General features: G+C 39.8%; 1 protein-coding gene across 2 annotated transcripts in view; it reads right to left on the bottom strand.

Moving 5' to 3' along the window:
• Positions 1–25578, bottom strand: part of LOC126382840 (receptor-type tyrosine-protein phosphatase N2-like) — a 298552-nt gene that overhangs the window by 241004 nt on the left and 31970 nt on the right. The window contains exons 3-4 of one of the 2 annotated variants that reach the window (XM_050032933.1): positions 8462–8575; positions 268–357 (exon numbers count right to left, since the gene is read on the bottom strand). In XM_050032933.1, coding sequence (XP_049888890.1) covers positions 268–357; positions 8462–8575 — 204 coding nt within the window. The remainder of the gene's footprint in view (positions 1–267; positions 358–8461; positions 8576–25578) is intronic. The other variant, XM_050032934.1, reaches the window with a different exon arrangement.

Genomic DNA, 25578 nt, shown 5'->3' with positions numbered 1-25578 from the left:
TCAACTGCATAAGAAAATCAGCAGTTATTGTTTAATTCCAGACTATAAAATAAATGCAATAATGAATTGGCCACAAATGGCGATGTGATTTAACTTAAAATAAGAGCATATGACTCTATCCTAATGCATCTAACTTTATGCACAGTATAATTGTCTGCCCTTTTAGTCAACTTATCACTACAACAAAAAAATCCCACTTAATACTACTAAAAATGTTTTCCTCCAACTCAAAAGTAATGCATAGTAGGTTATGCCTTCACATTGTACCTGTCATATTTCTGGTCTCATCCTCCTCCTCATCACGACTGGGGTTAGTCTGTCCCTCAGCTTCATTGTCCTTGGGACTGGGAGCACCACCTAACGTTAATTGCATGATGCATCCACAGGAAAAAAGCAAGCACATATTTTCTTTTACTACAGGTTTAAATTATAATGACTTAATGCAATACCTAGTAGGCTAGTTGGCCTCTTGAAACGGACACCTAGAAAAAATATGCAATCTGCCAAAGCCAACCTTGCACATTACACACTCACGAACATTAGCTAACGTTAATACACCTGCTATAATGGCACTGTCGGCTCCAGCTCCATCTCCGTCGTTAGCAACACCAGCAGCCTCGGCCCGTCAACCAACGCCGCGGCCAAACAGGTCGGTTATTTTGGAGCATTTTGCTGCCTCTTCTTGTAAAGATGTAAGTTTTTTTATTCGAGTTTTTTCTGTGCCACCCTTTCTTTGTTTTACCGGCTTGTTTTCTGTCAAACTAGTCTGGTCTGCTATGAGTAATGACTGATGACTGAGCCAATCAGATTTCAAGAAAAACGAGAGCCTCTTTCTTATTGGAGGAGGCTGCTCTTATCTCCTCCTTCAAGCATAAAAACACAAGATTGACACCTACGTCCCCACCCCCCCCTCTTTAGTATGATATCTAATGAATAAGTGACCCACAAATTATATTACGTACTTAAGATAAAGTTATGTACTTAATGTAAAATTACTAAGGTTAGGTTTAGAAAATTTAGATATTGATGATGTGCCTTACAATAACTCAGAGTTTACTTGGTTTCATATGGTTCTGATTCCGAACACCGATCTCCTTGGGAAAGTCCTGTGTTGTTTGACCCATCCACCACCTCAACCTGCCTCCTTACACGGACTATACATAAAATACTGGCTCATGATTACATGGGTTATTTACGATTTCTGGTGCAATACTTTTTGTAAGTATTCGTACGAACAGTGCATGAGAACAGCCTGACAGTAGGCTATATATTTAGAAAGAAAGAAAGAAAGAAAGAAAGAAAGGTTGATGAGAATATATGCTTATGTGTGTGTTTATAATAGAAAAAGATAAGGAGAGAGCAAACTGTGTTATCTTTTCAGTGGACTGGCAGGGCCTGAAATGCAGATGCTTCAGTGTCTTTAGAGTTTTGTCCTCCCTAATGGCTTCTGCAGACAGCCGGGGCCAAACATCTCATTTGCATAATTCATTTCACTTCAGAGCGCCTGACAAATGCCTCCAAACTCCTCGCCTCTCTGTGAAATCTGAATATTTCTCCAGCTCTCCCGCCGAGTGCCGATTCGGCGAATTAAACCAGAGGAGCAGTTTTGTTGTTTTGTTTTGTGTGTGTGTGTGTGTGTGTGTGTGTGTTTTCTTTTACAGAGGGTAAGGGAAGAAGGGAACCAAATCAGACAGAAAAATGGTGGAAAAAAGGCAAGAAAGAAATTCTTCACAAAATGAGTGTTGTACTTTTTTGACACGATTCTGTCTTCAGCGGCGCAGGCACGGAAAGCTAAACTCTAGAGAGTAACAGACTGGTTTTTCCTGTCCTGTCGTTCAAAGCAAAGCTGCATGATGAAAGCGCTTGAAATACTCACAGATGCCCAGTGGGCTGTTACACAGGTGTCTGCCTCCCTCTAGTGGTACAATACAACAACAGCAGCTTCCCACACCAGAGCAAGTGACAAGCAGCAACTGAGTCATTTCCACAGGGGTTATAAAAAGTGTACATTAAAATAAAATCTCAACAATATTTCACATTGATTCAAGTCTTGGTGCTCAGTTTGATTGTTCATACTTTAGTTTTTCTGTATTAACCATGTATCCTATCCTTTAGATCTGGCACTGTACTTAAATGCAGCATGTATGTACGACATGCAACCCACTGAGACTGATCCCTGCTGTTAACCTGTTTATATTTTCACGATCCCAAATAAAAGGAATAAAAGATCTAATTTAAAGCACTGGAAAACTCAGTTTTTGGTGGGGCTGGATTTCAGAGAAAATGGATTGTCTCAGTGATGTATAGTGGTGGACAGTAACAACGTACATTTACTTAAGTAATGTACTTAAGTGCAGTGAGTATTGTGTTTCGTAAACATACTACTTTGACTTGAAAGACAGTTAATGTATTTTTGACTTCATTACATTTCTATGAAGGCTCTCGTGATTTGTTACATTTGCTTGAAGTCAGCGAATGTTTTTTTGTTTTTCTTTTCAAAAATGCACACATCCATAAACTGTGATCATGCAGTTCTGCTTGTCGTTTGTTTGTCTGTGTGGTGTTACCGTACCTCTATCTCAAGCATGTGCTACACAGATTAGGCAGGTAAAAGTTTTCTGTTTTTGTTCTTGTAGCGTTTAGTTTTTGCTATGAATATACAAAACAAGCCTTGTTCATTCTTAGCAATCATTTTATTTATATTTGTAATGCTTTTTCAGACATCCAATTGCTAAATCCTTGTAATAGACATTTGTTCACTACATGTTCACTTCACCCACACAATAAATCAACTAAACATTTCACCTCTTCCTCACTGATTAAGATAGCACTAATTATATTTACACTGCAATTCCTTATTGAAAAGATAATGTAGAGATAATGTTACAGGAGGACAACACAGCTAATTTTACAGCAATCAAATGAGCAGTAATTTCAAGGCATTAGGATATGCATAAAAATACAATAGCTATGAAATGACACCACAGTATATGTCTAAGCATGTTCAACTTGTCTGTGTTGCAGATTGGCTGCAGTAGTGATTACACCAATATACTGTAGATGTCTCTTTAGTGAGCCACAGTGCTGCACTGTTAACATAAGCAGTAATTGCCACCACAGCTGTGACTGCCACCTACAGAAACACGAACAGAAAATACAATGATGACACTGGGTTTGAGTGACAGTTGATATTTGGGACACACTATGCATGAACACCAAATTAGTAAGTGCTTAGCAACACAGCAGAATAAAATACAGAAAAAAAAAATAATCTAGCCCATTGCCACATGAAAAATTCCTGTCTACTTTAGCTCACGCAGCTCAGCATTGTCTCCTCCAGAATAATGAAGAGCAAGTCCAGCGTAGAGAGGCTGAGTGAATGTGGTCTGGACTCTGTGGAGGAGAGTCATGGTTTCATCCACTTTGTAAAAGGACAGAATACCTGCCTTATGATCCAGGAACACTCCTATCACTTTGTTGCCCCATTGACATGTACCCGATACTGGAGTACTAATACCGTTATGTTTGAATTCATATTTAGCAAAACAACATAATGCCCAAGACTTGTCATTTTCTCCAAATGTACATTCATTATAGGCCCCTGATCTGCTCATATCCTTGTATGCAACAGCTATTGTGACTAGTGCATCCCACTCCACCTCCCAGTAACAACGTCCAGTCAGACTCTCTCTACTCAGGACCTGATACTTCCCAATGAATCCAGCTGAGGGGTCAGAATGTAATGAGGGGAAGTCCACTGGAATAGTTGTTACTTTATGCCTCCTCTTAGAAAACACCATCCAGGAGCTTGTTGAATTTGGATCCAGTGTGAGGTGACATGCATACTGTAAGAATTCCTCTCTGGTTCTCAGTTGTTGCGACAGTAAGGCATCCACCTCAGTCACTGTCCGTACAAGCTTTGGCCACCTCTTATTCAGAATGTCCTGTAGATTATCTCTGACCTCTGACACAGCCACTGTCACATCCTCAAAGTACTGCAGAGGACGGCTTTTGCTGCTGGGCAACTCTGTAGATTCACTGAGTTGTGAGAGTGAGGAGTAATTTTGTAGAAACTCGTTGTGATCCTCTGTGTGTGAGAGCTTCATCAGCTCAGCGTCTTTCCTCTTCAGCTCAGTGATCTCCTGCTCCAGCTTCTTCTTAAGTTCATTGACTCGACTCACTTCAGTTTTCTGCTGGGATCTGACCTGCTGCTTCACATCAGCACTTTTTTTCTGGATGAAATGGATCAGCTCAGTGAAGATCTTCTCACTGTCCTCCACTGCTTTATTAGCAAAACGATTGATAGCCTCCACCTCCGGTTGAAGCAGCTTCATAACTTTCTTACTGTCATGAATCCTTAGCTGGATTTTTTGTCGACTCACTCCGAGCTCTCTCTGCCTCTCAGTCCTCTCTGCTGCAGCTGAGACTGTGTCGTGGCCTTTATGTTCATCCACAGAGCAGAGATAACAGATACACTGCTGATCAGTACGGCAGAACATCTTCATCACCTCATCATGACGAGAGCAGATGTTCTGGAGCTTGTTGGAGGGGTCCACCAGCTTGTGCTTTTCAAAGGCAGGAGATTCATAATGTGGCTGTGTGCTTTTCAAAGGCAGGAGATTCATAATGTGGCTGAAGGTGCTGCTCACAGTAAGAGACGACACACACCAGACAGGACTTGAGAGCTTTCAGTTTTCTCCCAGTGCAGACATCACAGGCCACATCTTCAGGTCCAGCATAGCAGTGATCAGCAGGAGCAGCTTGGAGTCCAGTCTTCTTCAGTTCCTCCACTAAAACTGCTAACATGGTGTTTTTCATCAGGACAGGCCTCGGTGTGAAGGTCTGCCTGCACTGAGGGCAGCTGTGGATTCTCAGGACAGGCCTCGGTGTGAAGGTCTGCCTGCACTGAGGGCAGCTGTGGACTTTCTTCTTATCCTCTCCATTCCAGTGGGTTTTAATACAGTTCATGCAGTAGCTGTGTCCACAGGGAGTAGTCACCGGATCCTTCAGTAGATCCAGACAGATTGAACAGCAGAATTTTTCATGGTCCACTTGAACTCCTTGCTGCGCCATTTCACTGACAGCAAACGCCTGAAAGTTTCACTTCCTCAAAACAGGTCTGTGTTCGGATTCAAGCAACACTCCTTCCTCAACTCTCACTTCCTGATGTGCTCTGAATGAGGATCATCAGCATATATTACCATGTTGGTTACATCCATGCAGAAACTGTCAGATCTGTGAAGGGGAGGAAACAAAGAAATACGTGTGTTGAGAAGAGGGAGGAGTTATCAGGCTGTGGCTCATTTCAGGAAGAGGAAGGTTCTAGAGTGACAATGTGACTGTGTGCTGGGCTCGCCCTGTTCCAAAGTCCATCCTGACAGACTCACAGACTTTTACAATAAGTTTTTGGGCTTCGGGGCAACCCCACTGTGAAAATAGAAAGTGCTTGAGGGCTATGGAGTCAGATCAGTTTCAGTATTAATGAATACACACAGTATTTATGGATTTATATACAGTATAAATGACTTTCTCCACATAAATGTTTTTCAATGCACACAATACACATGAAAATTACAGACCAGGGTGTGGTTTGATTAAATGTTATGTTGTCATAAATGCTGTGTTAAAGGCCACATCACTATCTTAGCAAGAAATCCTAACTCAAACATATTTCTTAATGTATAATGGGAGAGTTATCACTTGCCTGTGGGGAGCAGCTACCAGACTCCATGTTGAGGTTGACCTGGTAGTAGATGTAACACCGTAGATATTGACAGTAGATGCCACATTTGGGCTCGTGAGATGCGTAACTACCGCCACCACCTTGCAGTTGTTCTCATGCGCTCAAATAGTAGAAAATGCTAAACTTTTGTGCTGCTTTTGGATGTGCTGACGTGGGAAGTGCCAAAACTAAGCAACAGGGAAAAACATTTCACAGCTGAGTGGGGCGGAATGTATACTTCTGCACTGAATCAACGCTGTAGGCCCTGTGTCAATGTAGAGCCTACACCATACCCTACACCATAGCCTGACGTATACCTTCCCAGAAATGTAACTACACGTTGCGGCGACACACACCTCCTGTCTGTTTTTGTGACATGAAACCATTTCCCTCAGTGAAGACAAAGCTTTTATTTACTTTAATTTCACAGATAAGAAACAATAAATTGTGAAGACAATAAAGCCTCCACTAAAATAGCATTTTAAGTCTTGTGTGTGATTTATCCTTTGAGGATTTATACTTCGGGATTTATCCTGGCTTCATATGAGCAGAGGAAATCTCCACTCGCCCCTAGGCTAATTTATACAATGTAAAATGCCATAAGCTGGCGCTAATAATGTTAGCATGTTGCATTTGTTTGGAAAACGTGTTTAGTATAAGACAGTTGTTTTGTCAGTGAACCTTGCTAGCTGTAATGGAGCCAAATTTTGTAACGTTACCCTTGTTAAATGTTGCTGTTGTCCCCGGCTTCACATGAGAAGAGGAAATGTTCGCTAGCTAGCTAGGTAAAATGCCATAGGCTTGTGCTAAAAACATTAGCATGTTGTATATGTGGTGAAAATGTGTCCAGACAAGTGCTTTGTCTGTTAATGCTGCATTGTAGTGAAGCTGATTTGTGTACTTGTGTTAGAAATTGTCTCTATTTAAGTTGTTGTGTAGAGGTGGAGGAAGAAATCAATACAGCATAGTACTGTGAATTTGACTGAGAAGTGAAAACTTTATCTTATTAGATAAAACCAATGAAGTCTTCCTTTGGGGAAATAATTAGCAGTTGAAAAAAGGTAATAACTCACACTAAATTAGCAATAAATGTCACTGCAATACTTAGCATATCGCAAAATGTTTAAAATTGCAATAAGACTGTTCTGTGACTTAAGTTTTGTGATAATATCATATTGTAAGGCCACTTTTGATTCCGATCACTAATATTGTGTATTTTGTACATATCTATTGATGTAACAATCACATTAAACAACCCTTGAATCTACACTTACATGATTGGCTGAAAGGGAAGGAGACATCTGATTGACTACAGATACTTACCTGTTGATAAATAATATATTTGTGAATTGAGCCACGTCAAGGGAGTCTCAAATAACTCACACAAATAGAGTGAAGTTTATGCAAGCAAATTGTAAATGTAACAACATCTAAATATGTTTTGAAAGAAAATTGCTAATACCTTTTAAAAACATATGTTGTGGATTTTTACTACTATTATTTAAAACAAGAAATATTTCTGTGTGGAACATAAATACATTTGTGGGAAAAAATCATACGTTGTATGATTGCAATGGATGAATTTCACTGACCTGGAGGCTTAGAACCCATCCGACGCAAAACAGCGGCAAATTTTAAGAGACTAATTTTTTGGTATTTTTAAAAGTCCTTTGTCTCTTCCTCTTACCCTCATTTGATTTTGAGACCCAGACAGACACAGATACCATGAAATGAAACAAAGGTACATGTTTGAAAATAATATTCTGTGGATCTAAAGTTTGTTATCCAAGCTTTTTCGCCACACCTCACTGTTGCCACATTAATTTAGAAATGCCAGCACAAATCTGCTCCATAGGTTTCCAGTTATACTGTCCAGTTATTAAAAGTTAATCCACACCTGCCAATGGGCAAGGCAGTATCACAGTATTACATGTACACCAGGGTATTTGGAAATCCGAACCGTATGATTTTAAATACCGTCAAAAATACAGACACTCCTGTTTCTATCAAACACATACAGAAATGTTGTATTAAGGATACTGTATGTAGTGTTTACAACACACCACCAGAGGTCAGTCTCTGCTAGAGGAACAGGCAGCTGAGCGGACAGACATGGCGACTGGGGATAACGTTACATGACTGTAAACCATCGGCCAGCGACAGTAGAAAGTAGCGAGACAGGAGTAGTACACACATACCCGCGTATACCACATACTCCAGGTGAATTTCAGGATGGTATGAAGATATGAAAAAAATAGATATCGCCATAGTCTACATGCGAGCCAATCAGAATTGAAAATTGTTAGTGGCCATGGTATTTATAAAAACATGTAACCCCAAGCAGCACTTAATGATGACTCACTTCAAAAACAAAGAAACAACAACAACAAAAAACAAACAAAAAAAAAACCCACTATAAAAGCTTGTAGCACCAAACATGCTCTTTGGAATAAATGCACTTACTATTTACATGTCACATCTCACACAGCTTACATGCACTTATTGGAAGTTGCTTTGGACAAAATTGTATTGACAAAAAAATCAACAAACTGTATAAGCCAGAGCTTATTAGTTGCACATCATCTGCGTATGAACAGAATTTGAAGAGGACACAGTTCACAGACAGGCTCTGGCATGTCATGTACGTTTGCTTTTGTGTATTAATGGAATGAGAACTGTGTACCTGTGTGTGTGTGTGTGTGTGTGTGTGTGTGTGTGTGTGTGTGTGTGTGTGTGTACCTCTGTTAGAGAGCTTCTCCAGCAGCGTCCTGAAGTGTTGCACTACAGACGGGGAAACATCGTAGGTGTAGACCTCCTTCACTGGAACAGGGTGACACCTCCCAAACATACCATCTGTCAACACACAAACACTTTAATTAGAGAATTAAACTCACATTTAGATTTTACATTTCACACAAAGATCAATCTTTCATGCTCAGTTATTCCACACTAACTCTATTAACTTCACTTTAACATTCATACAACCACGAATCAGGAATTTGTTTTGGTACAGCTTGGTAGGTGGTAGGGGATGAAACCACCTGTTAAAGGTTAGAGAAAGCTGGTGGTCAAAGTAACATTAAAAGCTACTAACAGCCACACAGTAATGCTCTACATGATCACACCAGCATTTCTGTGAGCAAACGTTTGCACTAAAATAAATTGATATGGATGGAATTGCATAAGTCAAACACATTCTCGGTGGGTGCTGGTCTCCACCAGGGCTGTCCCTCGTCACAGATCCTGTTTGTGATTTTCATGAACAGGATTTCGAAGCACAGCCAGAGGTAAGGAAGGGTCCGGTTTGGGGACCTCAGAACTGCATCTCTGCTTTTCACAAATGATGTGGTTCTGTTGGCTTCACCACACCGTGACCTCCAGCATGCACTGGGGCAGTTTGCAGTCAAGTGTGAAGTGGTTGGGATGAGAGTCAGCACCTCCAAATCTAAGGCCACGGTTCTCTGCCGGAAACCAGTGGATTGTCCTCTCAGGGTTGGGGGAGAGTTACTGCCTCAACCGAGGGAGTTCAAATATCTCGGGGTCTTGTTCACGAGTGAGGGTAGAATGGAGCGTGAGATGGATCAGCGGGTCAGTGCAGCTTCTGCAGTGATGCGGGTGCTGCGCTGGTCCTTCGTATTGAAGTGGGAGCTGAGCCGGAAGGCAAAGCTTTCGATTTACTGGTCCATCTACATCCCAACCTTCACCTATGGTCATGAGCTCTGGGTAGTGACCGAAAGAATGCGGCTGAAATTAGTTCCCTCCATGGAGTAGCTGGCTTTATAATAAAGAATTCTTTGTTTCACTGGCACAAAATAGGGAATAAATACCAATATAAACCCAAAAAACCAACAACAGCAAAAAACACTGGTTTCAGCTACGGGCCAAAGTGTTATTTTAAACAGCTTAATCAGCCAAGAATTTCACAGATGGTGCATCCCTAATTATTACCAATATTATCAATATCACCCTGGATTTACCTGATTAGTGACTGCATTTTCTAAATAAAACGTGTCTCTTTTTTTTTTTTTTTTTTTTTTTTTAAAAAAAAGCTAAAACAAACAGGAAACTCTCCAACTTCAGGCAGAGTCAGATCCAAATCTCTCTTCTGGCATCAATTGTCATTTTATTAACCAAACATAGATCTGATGACACAGAATGTGACTTCTCACTCAGTCATACTTCCTTCTAAAAAATGACACACAGTGGGCAGTGTTAATGTGAGCTGTAAGAGAGCCAGCGAGAGACTGTCTCAGGAAATAAAGACGTGGGTTGAGAAAATGTCGAGAAAGATGAATCAGAGAAAGAGATATAAACAGGACCATTATACTCATCACTACCTGTTGAACAGAATAATATGTGATCATGTGGTGAGGTGACTTTTTTGTTATGTATAAAACTTTCAACGGGGTCAAATGTGATGGCTGACATAAACGTTTATATTCTCTGCATGTCACTCTGCATTTGATTTACATATGTAACTGCTGCCTTCCATTTATTTGAATCAACTACAGCTGCTCGTTTTTGTTTCATTTTTCTATAATGCTGCCATGAGTTTTTATTTGCATGTACAGCAAAAGAGCAGTCATAACTGGTTCTTCAGGCTGATCAGAGTAAAAAGTAATACATATATGAATGTTTCCTCGCCTAATCTCACAGGAAGCTCCTCAGTCAGACATTTTAAAGTGAAATCTTCTGGTCAACCATTGTTTTTAGAAGTTAGCGTGTAGTTAAACTGTTACTGTAGCACCATTAAACATGAGAAATGATTCACTGTGACCTGGAAACGAAACACGAGCTCTCCAGTTCATATATTAATAATATTTGCAAGTCGCACTGGTGCTCCATGGTTGCAAAACGTGACCACACAGTCATAGCCTGGGGCCCTGCAGATACATAAACATAGACCTCACCTGCTCACACCCTACTGCTCAGGAGAGTGTGGTCTGGATGGGTGGGAGAGTGTGTGTTACCTATCATGTTTGTGAGTCTTTTTTTTTAAGTCTGTAAGAGGGAAAGAGCCATAGGACAGAGTGTGAGAACCAAAACACCGAAGCAAGCGATATAGCCATTTTATACCACCTGGAGCAAGCCGTGATACATTGAGTATGATCAATATCTCCCACCATCATAAAATGTCTTCAATAAATGTAATAAACTATTGATGTTGAAGCACAAGGCTATCAGAAACACGGTGAATTTACATGCTATTTAAAAGAAGTAAATCATAATGTGTAGGCCAGCACAAGCTAGTACCCTGCTGCGTACTTCGGGCATCAAACAGCCCAGCCTCCTCCAGCCCTTTTCACAACTTTTAACTCTAAAGGGAACATCCACCTAACAATGGAATTCATCTCACATCTGCCTGCAGTCTCAGACAGTACGATCAATACCTGGAGTTGTTTTAGTGGTAGTGGCAGAATTTATTGATCTCCAGTAGCAGTGGAGAGAATGAAACTCTGAGCACTTTGATTGATGATTCTGAGATTCTGTAAACATGCCGCATGACACACAAAGCAAAACATTTCTCTTTTGTTTTGTCTCTCCATCAAAAATATCCACCTAGTGGATGAGGCAAGGTTGAGATACCAACAAACTGAGTTGGTGATAAGCCAGCTTTCTCTGTAAATGTCACAGTGTCAATAATTTATTTTCAGTGTGCCAATGTCCCCTTTTATTTACACAAAATGTTTCTATTAACCAGAGTTAAAGGGTAACTTTGGTATTTTTCAACCTGGACCCCATTAAGAGACTGATGGGAACAACAATTGACACGCATTACATACATAGCGCAGTGTGACCACTCGGGCATATGTGCACCGTCAAATTACATCCACAAAACTAATGCTTGTTTTGCCACTGACGGGCTCAGACTGTCATTATAAGTGTCTGACAACAGAATGGAAAGGTTACCTACTGAGATAGACTATTATGTTAATGAGTAAGATCCTTTTTGTTTTTACTAGAAACAGCCAATAAATCGCCAAACCCCCCAGGCTCCATTTAAATAAATAGTATTTTTACCATGGACAGAGACAATACATTTTCACATCTAACTGGGTAAATTACGGGTTTATGTTAACCAACCAGAGTTAATGACTGGTGAAACAGTGGAAAGACAAAACAGGGATAAGAGCAGGCATCAGCTTGGGAGACGAAGCTTTGGCCGGCAGCCGACAGTGGTCTGTAGCAGCAGGGAGTGAGGCGCAGGACACACTGTGATTCGAGGATCTAAATAATGTTAACTACAAAAACATGAACTAGAAGCTGCAGACATAAGGCTTCGGCTCCGGTTAGCAGAAGGAGAAACTACTAGCAACATTTTCTCTCCATCTCTGAAACATGATAATAGCGTATTTTTTGTCATTTATCCTCTCTTTAAGACTCTCTTTTGATAAGTCTGTCTTCTTTTTTTGGTTGCTTTGCTGTGTATGCAGTTGTTGCCAGTGCTAGAATAGCAACTTTCTCTGCAGGATTCTAGCGGTCTACAGAGAGACAGTTAGAGCTACAGGCTACAATGAGGCTAAAAACAGAGTTCAGATGACGTTTTTCCAAACAACTTTTTAAGTCGGGGCTTCAGGACACTTGGATCACTACGGACGAGCAGTATGATATCAGGGTTCAACGCTAAGGTTTTTTTTTCACTTGCCCGGTCGGGCAAGTTGGTCAGAGATCTACTGGGTTGAAAAATATGTTATGACTGGATGCATAGCCCCACGATTATACAAATTTACCACCAGCTCAATGGAAACACTGTGTCTTCATTCAACCACTTCACTCAGAAGCATGTTTTTACCTCAGTAATAATGAAAAAGCTGTTTTTGGGGTAAGTAATAAGAATTACTGCAAGTGTCTCGGGAAATAATTGGCCAAGCCTGTCTCCTACAACAATTTTTTGTAGACACAATACACTTACAATAGTTTTACCAGTGAAGGCCTCTCACCGCATATTTGCATGTATAGATGTGTGTGTGCGTGTACATGGGAGAGTGTGCATGTTGCATAATGATACTTCTAAATGGTAATTCAGGCCTCTTGTCTATAAATAGCCTCTGCGTCACATTGGCCGTCTCAATCAAACTGCAAGCTCCATTTAGCAGGCAGCTAAGGATGACCGGCGGCTGGTCGGTACAGCTGTAATTAGTCTCAAATGTTTCACTGAGCGCATTTCTGTTGTTTATAATGAGATGGAAGAGTGAGATGTACTGTGGGTGTGTGAGGAAGAGTGAGAGATGTGAGGAAGACGGGAGAGAGGCTTAAAGAAAAGGAGAGCTGGATTTTTGCTAAGTGTATTACTGTATATTAGGTCTGGTAATCGTCACATTTACACAAACTTTCTTAATATTACAAAAGTTTTTATGCTTGCCTCAAGCTTTATTTTGTTGCTGCATGAACTATGTGAAACAAAGACAAATGGTATAGTCAATGCCCTGATATGACAAAATACCTCACTGGAAACATTTACAGTGCTTTTGGACTTCCTTATATGTTGAAACTTTTTCCCATGTATTATATAACCAGCGTTATGTTTAATTGGCAACTACTGTGTCATTGTTTCCTTAATTTTAAGTTTGCATAAAATTCTTTTCAGATGGGAATGTTACTATAGAGGAAAACAAACAAAGTACAGAGACCAAGAAACAAATGTGTTCATTTGCTGTTTAAAACCTCACAAGGCTGAGAGGGAAGGTTATTATAAGTCTCCTCCTTCACTTCATTTAATGCACTTACACTTCTGTATCTTCCAGGAGCTTCATCCGAATCATTCCTCAGAATTAAACCCATTGAGAGCTACAGGATCAAGGCCAGGATTAAAATTTGATTATCTTGTCAGTGGGCCCAGACATTATAAATGTGGCTGTTCCTTAACAAGACTTCATGGGTTAAAGCTATGTCTTGCACTCTGCTGAAGTGCCCTTGAGCAAGAGAGAGGAATAAATGTCAGTGAGCTTTGAATTTTAAGATGCAAATTCATCTAATGGTCATTGGATGGTGGTTAGGGGACACGAAAGATGTATCCAAGGGGCGCACCCTATTATTTTCCCCAACAAATCCGTGTTGAAATCATAGAAACAGTGGCGTCTGACAGTGAGCCCCTCCACTGGGAGTGAAACTTGTGTTTTGGATGCTATTATCACACTGCCTGTGATGTGTCGGTGTTTATGCTCTGGTGTTCTGCGTAGAAAAATGCCCGCTTGCCCACTTGCTCTCATCCCCGACTCTCTAAAACTCTGCGGACACCATCGCCTACCTTTAAAGGTGGCAGTGCTAGCGGCACGTCAAAGACGTTCCGGTATGCAATAACCTTATATTTTTAGCTTAATTAAATGTACCAAATTTACCAAAAGTATGGGATATTACAACAGACATTCCTGTAATCTTACTCTGCAACATCATTTGTGACGGCAAATGCTGTATTGATTCATTTCAATGATGGCCCAATGATATTTTACTGTCCAGGGGATGTGCCATGTTAAAAAAATATTTACAACCTTCTGCGCATATATCTCATGCAAGACAAGTCTCAATAAGTGAAAGGAAAACATAAAAACTCTTCTCAGAAAGCAAAAGAATAAACATAATTCTCCAAATGTATAACTATTACATTTATGCTAAAGCATATTTACATCTGTATGGATCATCACATATCACAAACTTTGTGTAGTTGTATGCATGTAATAATACATATATATTCTGGTCCTGGGGACTCACTACACTGAAAACCTATCAACATTACAGACTACTTTTTTTGTGATCTGTACAGTTATTAGTTTGTCACACAAGATATTAGGGCTTTTAGGGTGTTAGACCCAGAAGTGTATCAATACACCAGTCAATTTAAATGGTTTCCACTAAGCACGCACAGATCCAACATTTTACTCTCTTGATAAAGATTCTAATACCTCAAACTCAGAATCTGCCAATACCAATTTCCAATTCAATTCCAGTGTTCTCTTTTCTCAAATTAAAAAATCTGAATACCTGAATTACTGTGGGGTGATAGGTAGTTGGATTGTTGGCATCAAAATCTCTATATGAAGTGACTGTTAACATGTCATGTTGGAAAGTCCATTGGCCAGAGATATCAAGAGATTCAAAGCAACCACAACGCCAAATGTGTGTCTCCTTGATATTGTTAGAATATTTAGGGGTTATTTTGCATTCAACTGTATTTAATTGTGGATCTGCCACATTTGAACAATACCCAATCCACTTAATAAGGTCAGCAACGGATCGGTGCTTCCCTATTTTCCACTTGGCATAAGCAGAGCACCCTTTGATGAGACATGGATTTTCTCCAGGAGGAGACAAAGGTCGTGCTGTAAAACCTAAATCCTGGCTTCAAAATGTCTTTTCAGGAACAAAGTGAAACTCTAAAACCTCTGGCTCAGTTTCAGCAGAACATCATTCTCTTTTTGTTTTATGTGACGGAGCAATCTAACAGATTTCCATCAGATTTGACCCACTGCCTCAAAGTGAAATGTAAATGATCATGATTTATTGATGCGAATATGATACGTGTACGGTTTGTAAGCAATTGTCACTGTGACAAAGTGCAAAAACAAAATCCTGTGTATAAACTACTGCACAGGCCTTTCTTTCTTCTTCAGCTCTGATCTCATATAACACAATTTCTGTGTCTCCCAGAAGGAACATCTTGAATTATCTTTCATAATTATGCTCATGCATATCTTAGGCTCTGCAATTTATCCCAGTTCGCTACCAGAGGGCTGTAATTCAGAGCCAGACATGTCTGTTCATGATTTATGGTCCAGATTAAAGCAGAATGAGGATTCACAGGGCCATTCTCAGAAGCACTGTGTATTGAGATGGAGGAGATGGACCAGCAATGGTGACCAGATGTTGCTCTCAGTTACCACAGCATAAATATATGCTGAAACGTGAAAATAAACCTTTCTGAGAAACTTTTATCCCACTGATTTTTTGCATCACATGAACAGGTGGGCCTCCCCCAGGTGGGCCATGTTTTTGTTGGTTAATAGCTGATTTTCATTTTGTTTTAACAATGTTGTTACTGATGAATTAGTTGTGAGGATCCTCTTCACCTGTTGCATTATCTCATAGAAGATTCCCAGCGCTCAAATTTGACTGATAGAAACAGAAATTACTGATTGAAAATATTTTTAAAAGTGTGGTTTAGTTTACACGTGTCTGGACTGCACTGTTGGGACACGCTGACTGAAAGCAGCCAACTGACTCCTGCCTAATGAACTGGATTAAGACATCTTAATGGATCTGTTGCCTCTGGGGACCTGCAAAAGTCCATCATCCCTCACAGACTGCACTCCCACAAGATCAATGACATCTGGCATTGCTTGGCAGGGCTTGGGCTGCTTCAACTAGCAAGAAAGTTGAGGGTTTTCTTCATATGTGTCAAGAGCTGGCTCTGGTTTTCATGGTTTTAATCGTGCGAATGATGCTCATGAGTGATTAACTGCACAGGCTGCTGCATATGCATAAAGTGCGTGTGTTGGGAGTGAGTAAGTGGGAAAGTACGAAGGGTGAGAGATGCATCACGCAGTTTTTGTGGGATGGTAGTTTATTTTAAATTTAAATATGCAGACGAACCCAAGTGGCAACCTCTGTTGGTAAAAAATGAAGCCAATGCAGAAGTGCCAAAAACTGCACTTGAGACTGGCTGAGCAAGTCAATCCTCATAGACCCTCATGTTAAAATGCCAAACTTAACAGCAGAAATAAACATGTGTACAGCTTGGTACAAAAACTCTTTTGGTCCTTTAGCTAATTTCAACATTCACGACAACCGTACAGGGAATCAATTCTTATATAATTCATCTGTTTACATGTTATTAAGGCTTAAAGTTATGCATAATCAAGGGTGTTGCCACTCTGAGTTACAGGTGGTTGTCCTGTCTGTTGACAAGTCGCTAACCTGTCAACAACATTGGTTCGGAAACGTAACCTTGGCATAACCCAAGATTCACAAGATGTAAGCGTAACTACTGCCGTAGATGTCACTATTTTGATATGTTTTCAGTTAATTCAAATTAACTGAATGATCAAGTAACTGCAACTATTTTCGCTAGTAAAAATTAGCATTACCAGGATCATGATGGGGCGGCTGTAGCTCAGAGGCAGGTCGTACACTAATCGGAAGATCAACGGTTAGTTCTCCAGCTCCTCCAGTCCACATGTCAAAGTATCCTTGGGCAAGATACTGAACCCCAAATTGCTCCAAGTGGCTGTTCCATCGGTGTGTGTTTGTGTGAGTAGCAGGTTGCACCATGTATGGTAGCTTTAGCCACTTGTGTGTCACTGTGTGTATAAACGGCTGAACATGACATGTAGTGTGCTTTGAGTGGTCGGAAGACTAAAAAAGCACTACAAAAGTGCGGTCCATTTACCATCACAGTAAAAGATAGACTTTAAATGCACTGTGCTAACCAAGCTAGCAGTTAGCCTCAGGTTATCTCCACCCTTTGTGAAAACATAGTCACTTCTGGCTCCCAAAATCCAAGATGGCGACAGCCATAATGTCAAACTCGAGGCTTCAAAATGGGAGTCCATAAACTCATGGGTGACGTTACAGTGGCTATGTCCATTATTTTATACAGTCTATAGACAAAGCTTGGATGATAAATTCTTAAATTGAAACAGACTGACCTAGACGAAGGTCAAATAAACACTGTTACTTTTATTAACCTCCGAATCGCTTAACAGAAATGGTGATTGGAAATTATTTTGATAATTAAGTAATCTTTTTTTAAGGAAAAAGGACAAATATTCTCAAAAAATTCACTAAAAACACGAATTTATAGTTTTAAAAAATAATTTCCCAAAAAAATTTTTTATGGTGTACAGACATTAACAAGCAACAACAAAACAAACAACAACTTTAAGGTTATTCTTTTTTACTTTGATATTTGTTCCCAAACTGAAAAGCCGGCAGGAAATGACTCAGCACCTGGACAAGTAATCACTGAGTCAGTGGTACTGATCAATAACCCATCAGCTCTCTGCACATACACTATGGTAATTTGAATGAGATGTGGCAGTTCCCCTTTTAGTGATTGGGAACAATCTTACGGAAGACTACTGTAAATATGGGGATGTCTACACTTTGATTGGACATTCAGACTTGGCTCCTTTTCTGCTGATGTGCTGCTGGACCGCTGCCTTTCATATGATCATATCATGAATAATGGCTAAGTGTTGTCTTTGTTTTTTGATTCCAGTCTGAGGTCTGACCAGGTATCTTTCTTACATTCATTAATTTACAAGAATGTGGTTTCAAAGTAGCTTCATTATAATGCAACAGGAGTATAGTTACAGGAATTTTCCTGAAAGGACCATCAAACCACACACTTTTTGATCAATAACACCACTCACACTCACCAATTAGTCTAATCAAACAGGCGTACAGCAAATATAACGCTGATAGACTCAAATACAGTGTTCACTCTGCATCCTGACCACACCTCCCATTAGTGTTGTGTTTCTTGGGGGCAAGAGCACAACAAACTTCTTTTTCTACCAGTTTTTTATTAACAAAGTTTGCACAAGATTAACAATATGTCAAACGTGTCATATAGGAAATGACTTGCATCTGTTTCACACAGTAATGTAAAAAAATAAAAAATAAAAAAAATCACAAAATATTTGGCTTTAATCTGTATCAAAAGACCAGTTCTGTTCTTGAAATTGTTATCATCAGTGCACCATGGGGAAAGGCAAAGGGAAAAAAAAAATCTCTAAACACAACCATTTCAGTGCTGCAGTGCTGTTGGATAACAAAAATAGCAGACTTACATTTGTGTTGTTGTTAAGTCAAGCTCAACACACAATATTAAAGACTTCAACCAAAGAGAAAAGATTATGGCTTGTTGTTCTGTGAGGCAGCTGTCACGAGGCACTGAGAGGAGCTTTAAGTTCATGAGCAAAGTTAAAAGCAATTTTTCAACAGGCAAGTTTTTCCATTTAAAAGAGAAGGCCACGTTATTCTGCACTGTCCTTAATATCAACTGATGCCATGAAAACCTAAGATGTGTTAGTCTGTCTCTCAGATCTGTCTGACTTCTTGTCTGTGGCATTCAGCTTCAAGCCAATTGGTTCCCACTGACAATTTAATTTTTACCAAAAGCTCACAAATCCATCCACCCATCCATTCATCCAACACTCAAAGTCACACCTATGAGCAATTTAGAGTCAACGGTTAACCTAACCTGCATGTCTTTGAATTTGCATTTTAAGTCTCGGGTGTGATTTATCCCGGATTCTTACGAGCAGAGGAAATCTCCGCTCGTCGCTAGGCTAATTCATAGAATGTAAAATGCCATCGGCTTGTGCCAAAAATGTTAGCATGATGTAATTGTGGGGAAAACATGTTTAGTATAAGACAGTTGTTTTGTCAGTGAACCTTGTGAGCTGTAATGGAGCCGTATTTTTTAAAGTTACCTTTGTCAAATGTTGCTGTTGTTCCTAGTTTCATATGAGTAAAGTCCGCTAGCTGCTAGATTAATCTATACAATGTAAAATGCCATAGGCTTGTGCTAAAAACATTAGCATATTGTATTTGTGAGAAGAATGTGTCTAGCAAAAGACAAGTGCTTTGTCTGTGAATCCTGCGAGTAATAAAGCAGATTTGTGTACTTGTGTTTGAAATAGTCGCTAGTACGCCATGTTTAATGTGTGTTTTAGGTGTGTTTTGCATTAGCTAAACTTTTATATAATTTTCATTTACATTTTGTGCGGCTGTATATTTTCAAACAGGGGAGTCCCTGTCTTTGCATTTAAAAATACCAAGACATATATCGTGTACCGCCAGGCAGCCTGTAGATACAGAGATATGAATTTTTGTCCATATCGCCCAGCCCTAGTTTGAACCCAAATCCCTTACACTGTGAGAAAACAGTGCTAAACACTGCATTTCCTTAACAGTGGGCACTGTAGTTTTAAGCAAATGGTACTTGAACAGGAGGAAATACTACATTTGTTGGGGACTATTTTGGTCTTTGATGACATTTGTTGACCATCAGACAAATGGCATCCTCAAGGTGTTTTCAAACAGGGAGTGACTGACGTGCCTCATAATTAATTTTCAATGTAAGGCAAGCGGTCAGGTAGGCATGAGCAATCTAACAGGCAGAGCAACAAGCGGGCACAATCACATGACAAGCGTGCTTGGTGCTAGAGTTGAATTGTCATGAACTGATTTCTACACGAAACGCAGTGCTAATCATTGGACAAGAGACTGATCCTTGCCGTTCTCTGAAATATAGAAGAAGGCAGTGCACAGAGTAGATTTCCATGGTTATCGCAAATAGAGTGCCTGATTTACTCAGCAGCACTTGTCTCCATGTCTATCAAAATTAGGAGCACAGTGAGACCCTATGGATCCAAGCGGGTGCAAAGGCAAAGTTTAATCTGAAAAGACCTTTAAGTACATTAAGAGCTACAGTTAATAATGTGAGCTAAAGTGCAAGTTTCAAACCTCAAATATACTCAAAGTAAGCAAAGTCTTTTTCAACTTTTAGAACTGCAAATTCACCACTATTGTTTTTACCCTAAAGAAAAGATATATTGAAGAGGCAGTTTTAAAAGCTTAAACATCTGCAAAAAGGTTCCACCACAAGCGACAGTGTGGGGTGATCATTTAACAGACAATATCACAGATTAATAATTTAACAAGAACAAATCAACCATACACAGATTGATTACCAAATTAAGACTTTGAGAAGATATTTTCAGTCCAGGTTAACCTTGCCATGGGGCGCTGTGACATGTCGATTGTTGCGATGTTCTGGAGACAGCATGCAACAGGCACAGATGGGTAATGGGCCAGTTTAGCCTTGCTCCTCTCCCGCCTGTTGCCATGGCGATTTCCATCGAGTGCTTTTTGTCCCTCGCAGCTAATCAAGGGGATGCACTGAAACAGAGCACCCTCCTTTGTGACTCTTGCCTCTGTGTGTGTGTGTGTCTTGTCAGGGATTGGCATGTGAATCCCCCATTTTGGATTAGAGTGAACACTTAAGCTTCATTCAGGAGAGCAGAATAATACAAGACACTTACATTTCTGATTATGATGTACTGCACTGAACATTCACCTAATGAGTTATACAGATTTAGTTTCATGTACAATTTGTTGTCTATGGTTTAAAGGTGCCATCAGTAATATTTTAGTCTTTTTGCATAAAAATAATCAGATGTTTTGTTATTTTGTTGACCCATCCATCCAACAAGACATCCATGGACTTTGTCTAGCTACAATAATGACACCTGACTTCCTGCTCTGCGCCATTTATTATAAATATGGCCGCAAGGGGGCTTTGTCACATCATTGTAAACGCATTGTTTTAGGGGACATGATTGATGCTGTCATTCTTCTTGGGAAGTCGGCCTCATACCTTGTGTTGGCATTTTTAAAGCAACCTGGCAGTCCATCAGTTTATTAAATACCCGGAAACATTGTGCAGTGATGTTACTAGTTTTGTGCCCCGCGTCCATGACGCATTAAAATCTGCTCAGACACAGTATACTCATTATAAATGCACCCACGGGACACACCCTATAATGCTACATTGTAAACAAGAAATCCATGTTGAAAATGAAACACTGGCATTGCATGACTCATTGTGAGTGAAACTTTTGTTTTGGAAGATATTATAATACTGTCGGTAATGTGTCTGTGTTTTTGTTCCGGTGCTCTGCACAGATCTCACACCTGCATGCCCACCCTCTCATTCACCGCTCTCTGAAACTCCGTGTTGGCCACATGGCACAGATAATACCCTCAGTTTTAGGTTCCTAAAATGTACTCTAATTCACAAATATGTAAGATATTACTACAGACATTCCTGTATTCTTACATAACTGTGTAATGCCAGTGTGCTGTGAAAGCAGATTTTGTATTCACTAATTTTCTGTCCAGAAGATGCACTGTGCTTAAGAAATATTTTTACCGGCAACTGCCCTTTTCCATATCTCCGCCATACCTCGCCCAAGAGGTGATCCCGCTTTGTTTATTCTCAGTGAGTGAAAGGAAAACAAACACATTTGATTTACCTGACACTGAGAAGATGGTATGTCTATCAACTCTTAAAATGTGACATTTGTATCATTTTTCAGTGTAAAAGGATAAGTATAAAATAGAGGAGGTAATACAAAATAAAATATGAAAGAGCAATCAAGTAGTGCAAAGATGTAAATGCAATCATTTCAAATGGTGGAAATATGCAATAATTAGAACAGCAGCTTTCATACCAGACAAGAACAGTAAATAGTAAATGAGTATATGAGGTAGTTCTGGTTATCTGCTTTTATGGATAATATGGTTAATATAGGTATCATTATGTCCAAATTCGCTGCAACGGTCTGGCAACAACAGTCCATTTGTATTAATTCAGGCAGCTCACTCTCATAATATTCAAATCCGCCCATCTGCAGGTTTGCAGAATCCATGTTAGTACAAAATTCTTCTCTAATTCTCTCTGTGAGAGGTCCCGCAGGTCTTTTGATTTAATGCAAAAATCAGAGGGTCATAATGTTTTATACCCTCCATATATAGCACAGGAATAATAACGCTTATCCGCAGTACACAATTCAATTCAGCTCTCCGCTTGCTGAGTTAACTAATGCCAATTAAAGCGTAACTGGAGGCCATATTCTCTGCTGGAAATTAGTGTTTCCATGCTGAGCAAGCTTCTTCAAGATGAGCTCCATTACAGCTCTGACAGTAAAGCCAGGGAACCCAATCAACACCTGGTGGGAAACATTGGCTCCGTGGTGGAGCAGGAGACAGAAGACATGTTTCAACAAGACTTACAGTTATAAGTTCAGAGAGAAATCTTAGAACTCAAAAAGTATATTTTTAATGAAATAAATACTTTTTCATATTTCACAAAAAAACAACTGAACTGTTTTTGTTTACATTGCTTTTTTTCAGATGATAATATGTCTGCATCAATACATTGAGTGACACACCTAATTACGGCCATGTTGTTCTTAATTTGTGTGCTTGATCTACAACACTGAACAAGCAGTTCCTGTGTATTTAACCAGTTGTGTGTGCAAATGTTAACATGCTAACACGTCAGCCCTTTCAACTTAGTAAGGTGATAATATGTCTGGGTTGTATGCCTGTTAGCGTGCTATGGCCAAAAAAGCAACAACCTCGTGACCCCTTAAAACAGAGTTATGTCTACTTGTTACCGTCATTTCTAGCTGTATATTTCTACCAGTTGTGACCAGTTCAAACAAAGGCCTGATCTTCAATCATTTAAAGGGTAAATGTTCCAGTATTTTTACAAGGAGAAGGCCCTTAAAGATATATATTTTGAATCCTTGTTGGTGTCAGGACACCCAGGCTGGGAGACACTGTTTTAGTACACTACAGATGTCGGTAAATAAGCGCTATGAAGAGGGAAAACAGAAGGCCACTTTTTGCCCATTTTTAGGTCAATATACGCATTTTTTTCCATTTTGATTTTGCAAAAATGTAAAACCTTAAAACTGTTGTTAAACATACTAAAATGTTCCATTCCAGTTCCATTTACACTGCCTGTTCAAAGCAGGAATGTCAGGTCATTATTCTGCCTTGCCGATCTTTATAACAGGGACGACAGCTGAATGGGAGAGACAGAGCTGTCTCGCCTTCAAGCCAACAGCAGTAGTATCAGTGCCAAATTCACATCTGTGTTAAAAGGTCAGCCTGCAGGACTAGACCATGGACGGGTCGTGTGACAAACATGTTATGTGTGCGACTCTCTCCCGGGAGATTTAAAAAGCAGCTAACAGCAGTTAGTGGCTAACTCAAAGAAGAGGAACAGCAGCTGAAAATGTCCACAAATTGGGAATTCAATAAGGTCCAGGGGCTCCTTACCCTCCGAGCAGAGGATGAGATCAGCTGCCATATAACAGAGACGGTAAATGACTGTTAGTGCCATGTTATGCCATTGTTATTGTTTGAAAAGCACTGCAGACGTGTATGTTATATGTCATACTAAAGGCCGAAACTGTTGTGTTACATGTCACGCCCATCACGTCTCTTTTGCGAAAATGTAAAAACCTTCAATTTGACGTAAAACATACTAAAATGTCTAAATCTGTATTCAATGATAATACATTTGTAATGAGGCATAATTCATTTTCTATATAACATCAGTAATATTATTAGCACTCCTTAGCTCTTTTCTTGTCTTTTTCATCACACTGAACAACAGAAACAACCACAGGAAGCAAGGAAGATCCAGTGCTTCAGAGAGGAAAACCTCCAGCAAGCAAAAAGACAGCGTTTCATTAGAACAAATTCACTGAACTCTAAAAGACTGTCAATGCAAACAAAAGCAGAAAGCCAGATTGATTGGGCTTTCTCCACATCGCTGGTCGCCTCCCGTCTGAAAACATTAGCAGAGCTCAGATAACCTCGGTGCCTCCCCGATGCAGCATCGCTGAGCAAACTCACAGTGCAAATATGATCCATCACATCCCGTGCAGATCAAGTCATTTGGGGGTAAAACTCTGATTAATCTATTGCACGGCTGAACGATCGTCAGAAAACACACAGACAATGAGCTTGTGCTAAATCTGTCCCATTTAACTGGAAGGGACAGAAAGTTCCATTATTTTTGATCTATGATCTCTTTCTCGTATTAATTTAATTAGAACTCTTTTTTATGACTTGTCATAATGTAATTTATGAAATCTGCTGATCAATGACGTATAAATACTTTTTTAGAGAAATGACGACACAAGAATTTGCATTATACGTGCAGGTGAAAGGAGAGGTAAAACATGATAGGTTTGATCACTGTGTATTAATACCTACATGATATGAAGGTCATAACCTACGCTATTGAATGAAACTGACACAAACACATTGTTGTATTAAGAAAAGACTGAAACAATATACACACGTGTCACTGACACCTGTTTCAGATATCTTGTCACACACAATCACCACACCTGACGTTAAATCTGCAGTAAACACAAAAACAGCACCTCAATGTTAAGTCTGTGCAAAACCATTACAAAAGAATTGCAAGAAAATAATGAGGTGTACCATGCAGTCATGTCAGTCTTCTACAGTATGTGTGAACCCACATCATAAGCAAGTATCTGAGCTTAATCTGCACGTTCTACTGCTCTGCTGCACAAGTGTTACAAAACATGGATAACAAGAAAAGCTGATGTTATGTTTACTTTGATGTACTAACCATCTCAAGCAGTGTCTACAAAAAGCATTACCCACAATACTGAATGAACGTGACATAATAACTGCCTAGGATGTGTTCAATCATCCAAGATATAAATTTTGCATGTCCATATTTAACATGGCCAAAGCTCAAACTTTGAGGTAAACATATGTTAAAGTAATCCCTATGAGCGAAAACATCAGGCTTCAGACCGTTCTCTCTATTCAATCCTTTTTCTACTTTGTGACAAGCTCACGTCAGCTCGTGATGGATATCTTTATGTAGTCATCTGCTTCAGGCTCACAACTGCAAGTCTTTAGTCTACACTGTTACATGAGGCTGCATGCAACTGGTGGTATTATTGACGTAACATCTCCGGTTGTGTTTAAAAGATTTTATTGGTGATTGTTGTTGGGGGAAAGATCTGCTATACATAGTTGTTTCCCAGCTAAAAGTACAATGCTACATGTAGCTACATGCTAACATCAGGGAAACATGTAATATCTCCCCAAATTAAGATCATATTTGTGCTGGATTGTGTTTAGGAGCTTAATTTTTCATGCTAGAAAGTGCCTCTGTTACACCAATTTTCAAGCGGTACAGAGAATCCGAAATACGAAAGACCCAGAAACGTTGACCAATCAAAGCAGACTGGCTTTTTTTTTTTTTTTTTTTAAATGGGGGCTTC

Source organism: Epinephelus moara, chromosome 21, assembly GCF_006386435.1.
Source record: "Epinephelus moara isolate mb chromosome 21, YSFRI_EMoa_1.0, whole genome shotgun sequence".
NCBI classification, from domain to species: Eukaryota; Metazoa; Chordata; class Actinopteri; order Perciformes; family Serranidae; genus Epinephelus; species Epinephelus moara.
Note: the sequence above shows the minus strand (reverse complement) of the source record. Positions and strands in the feature narration are given on the sequence as shown.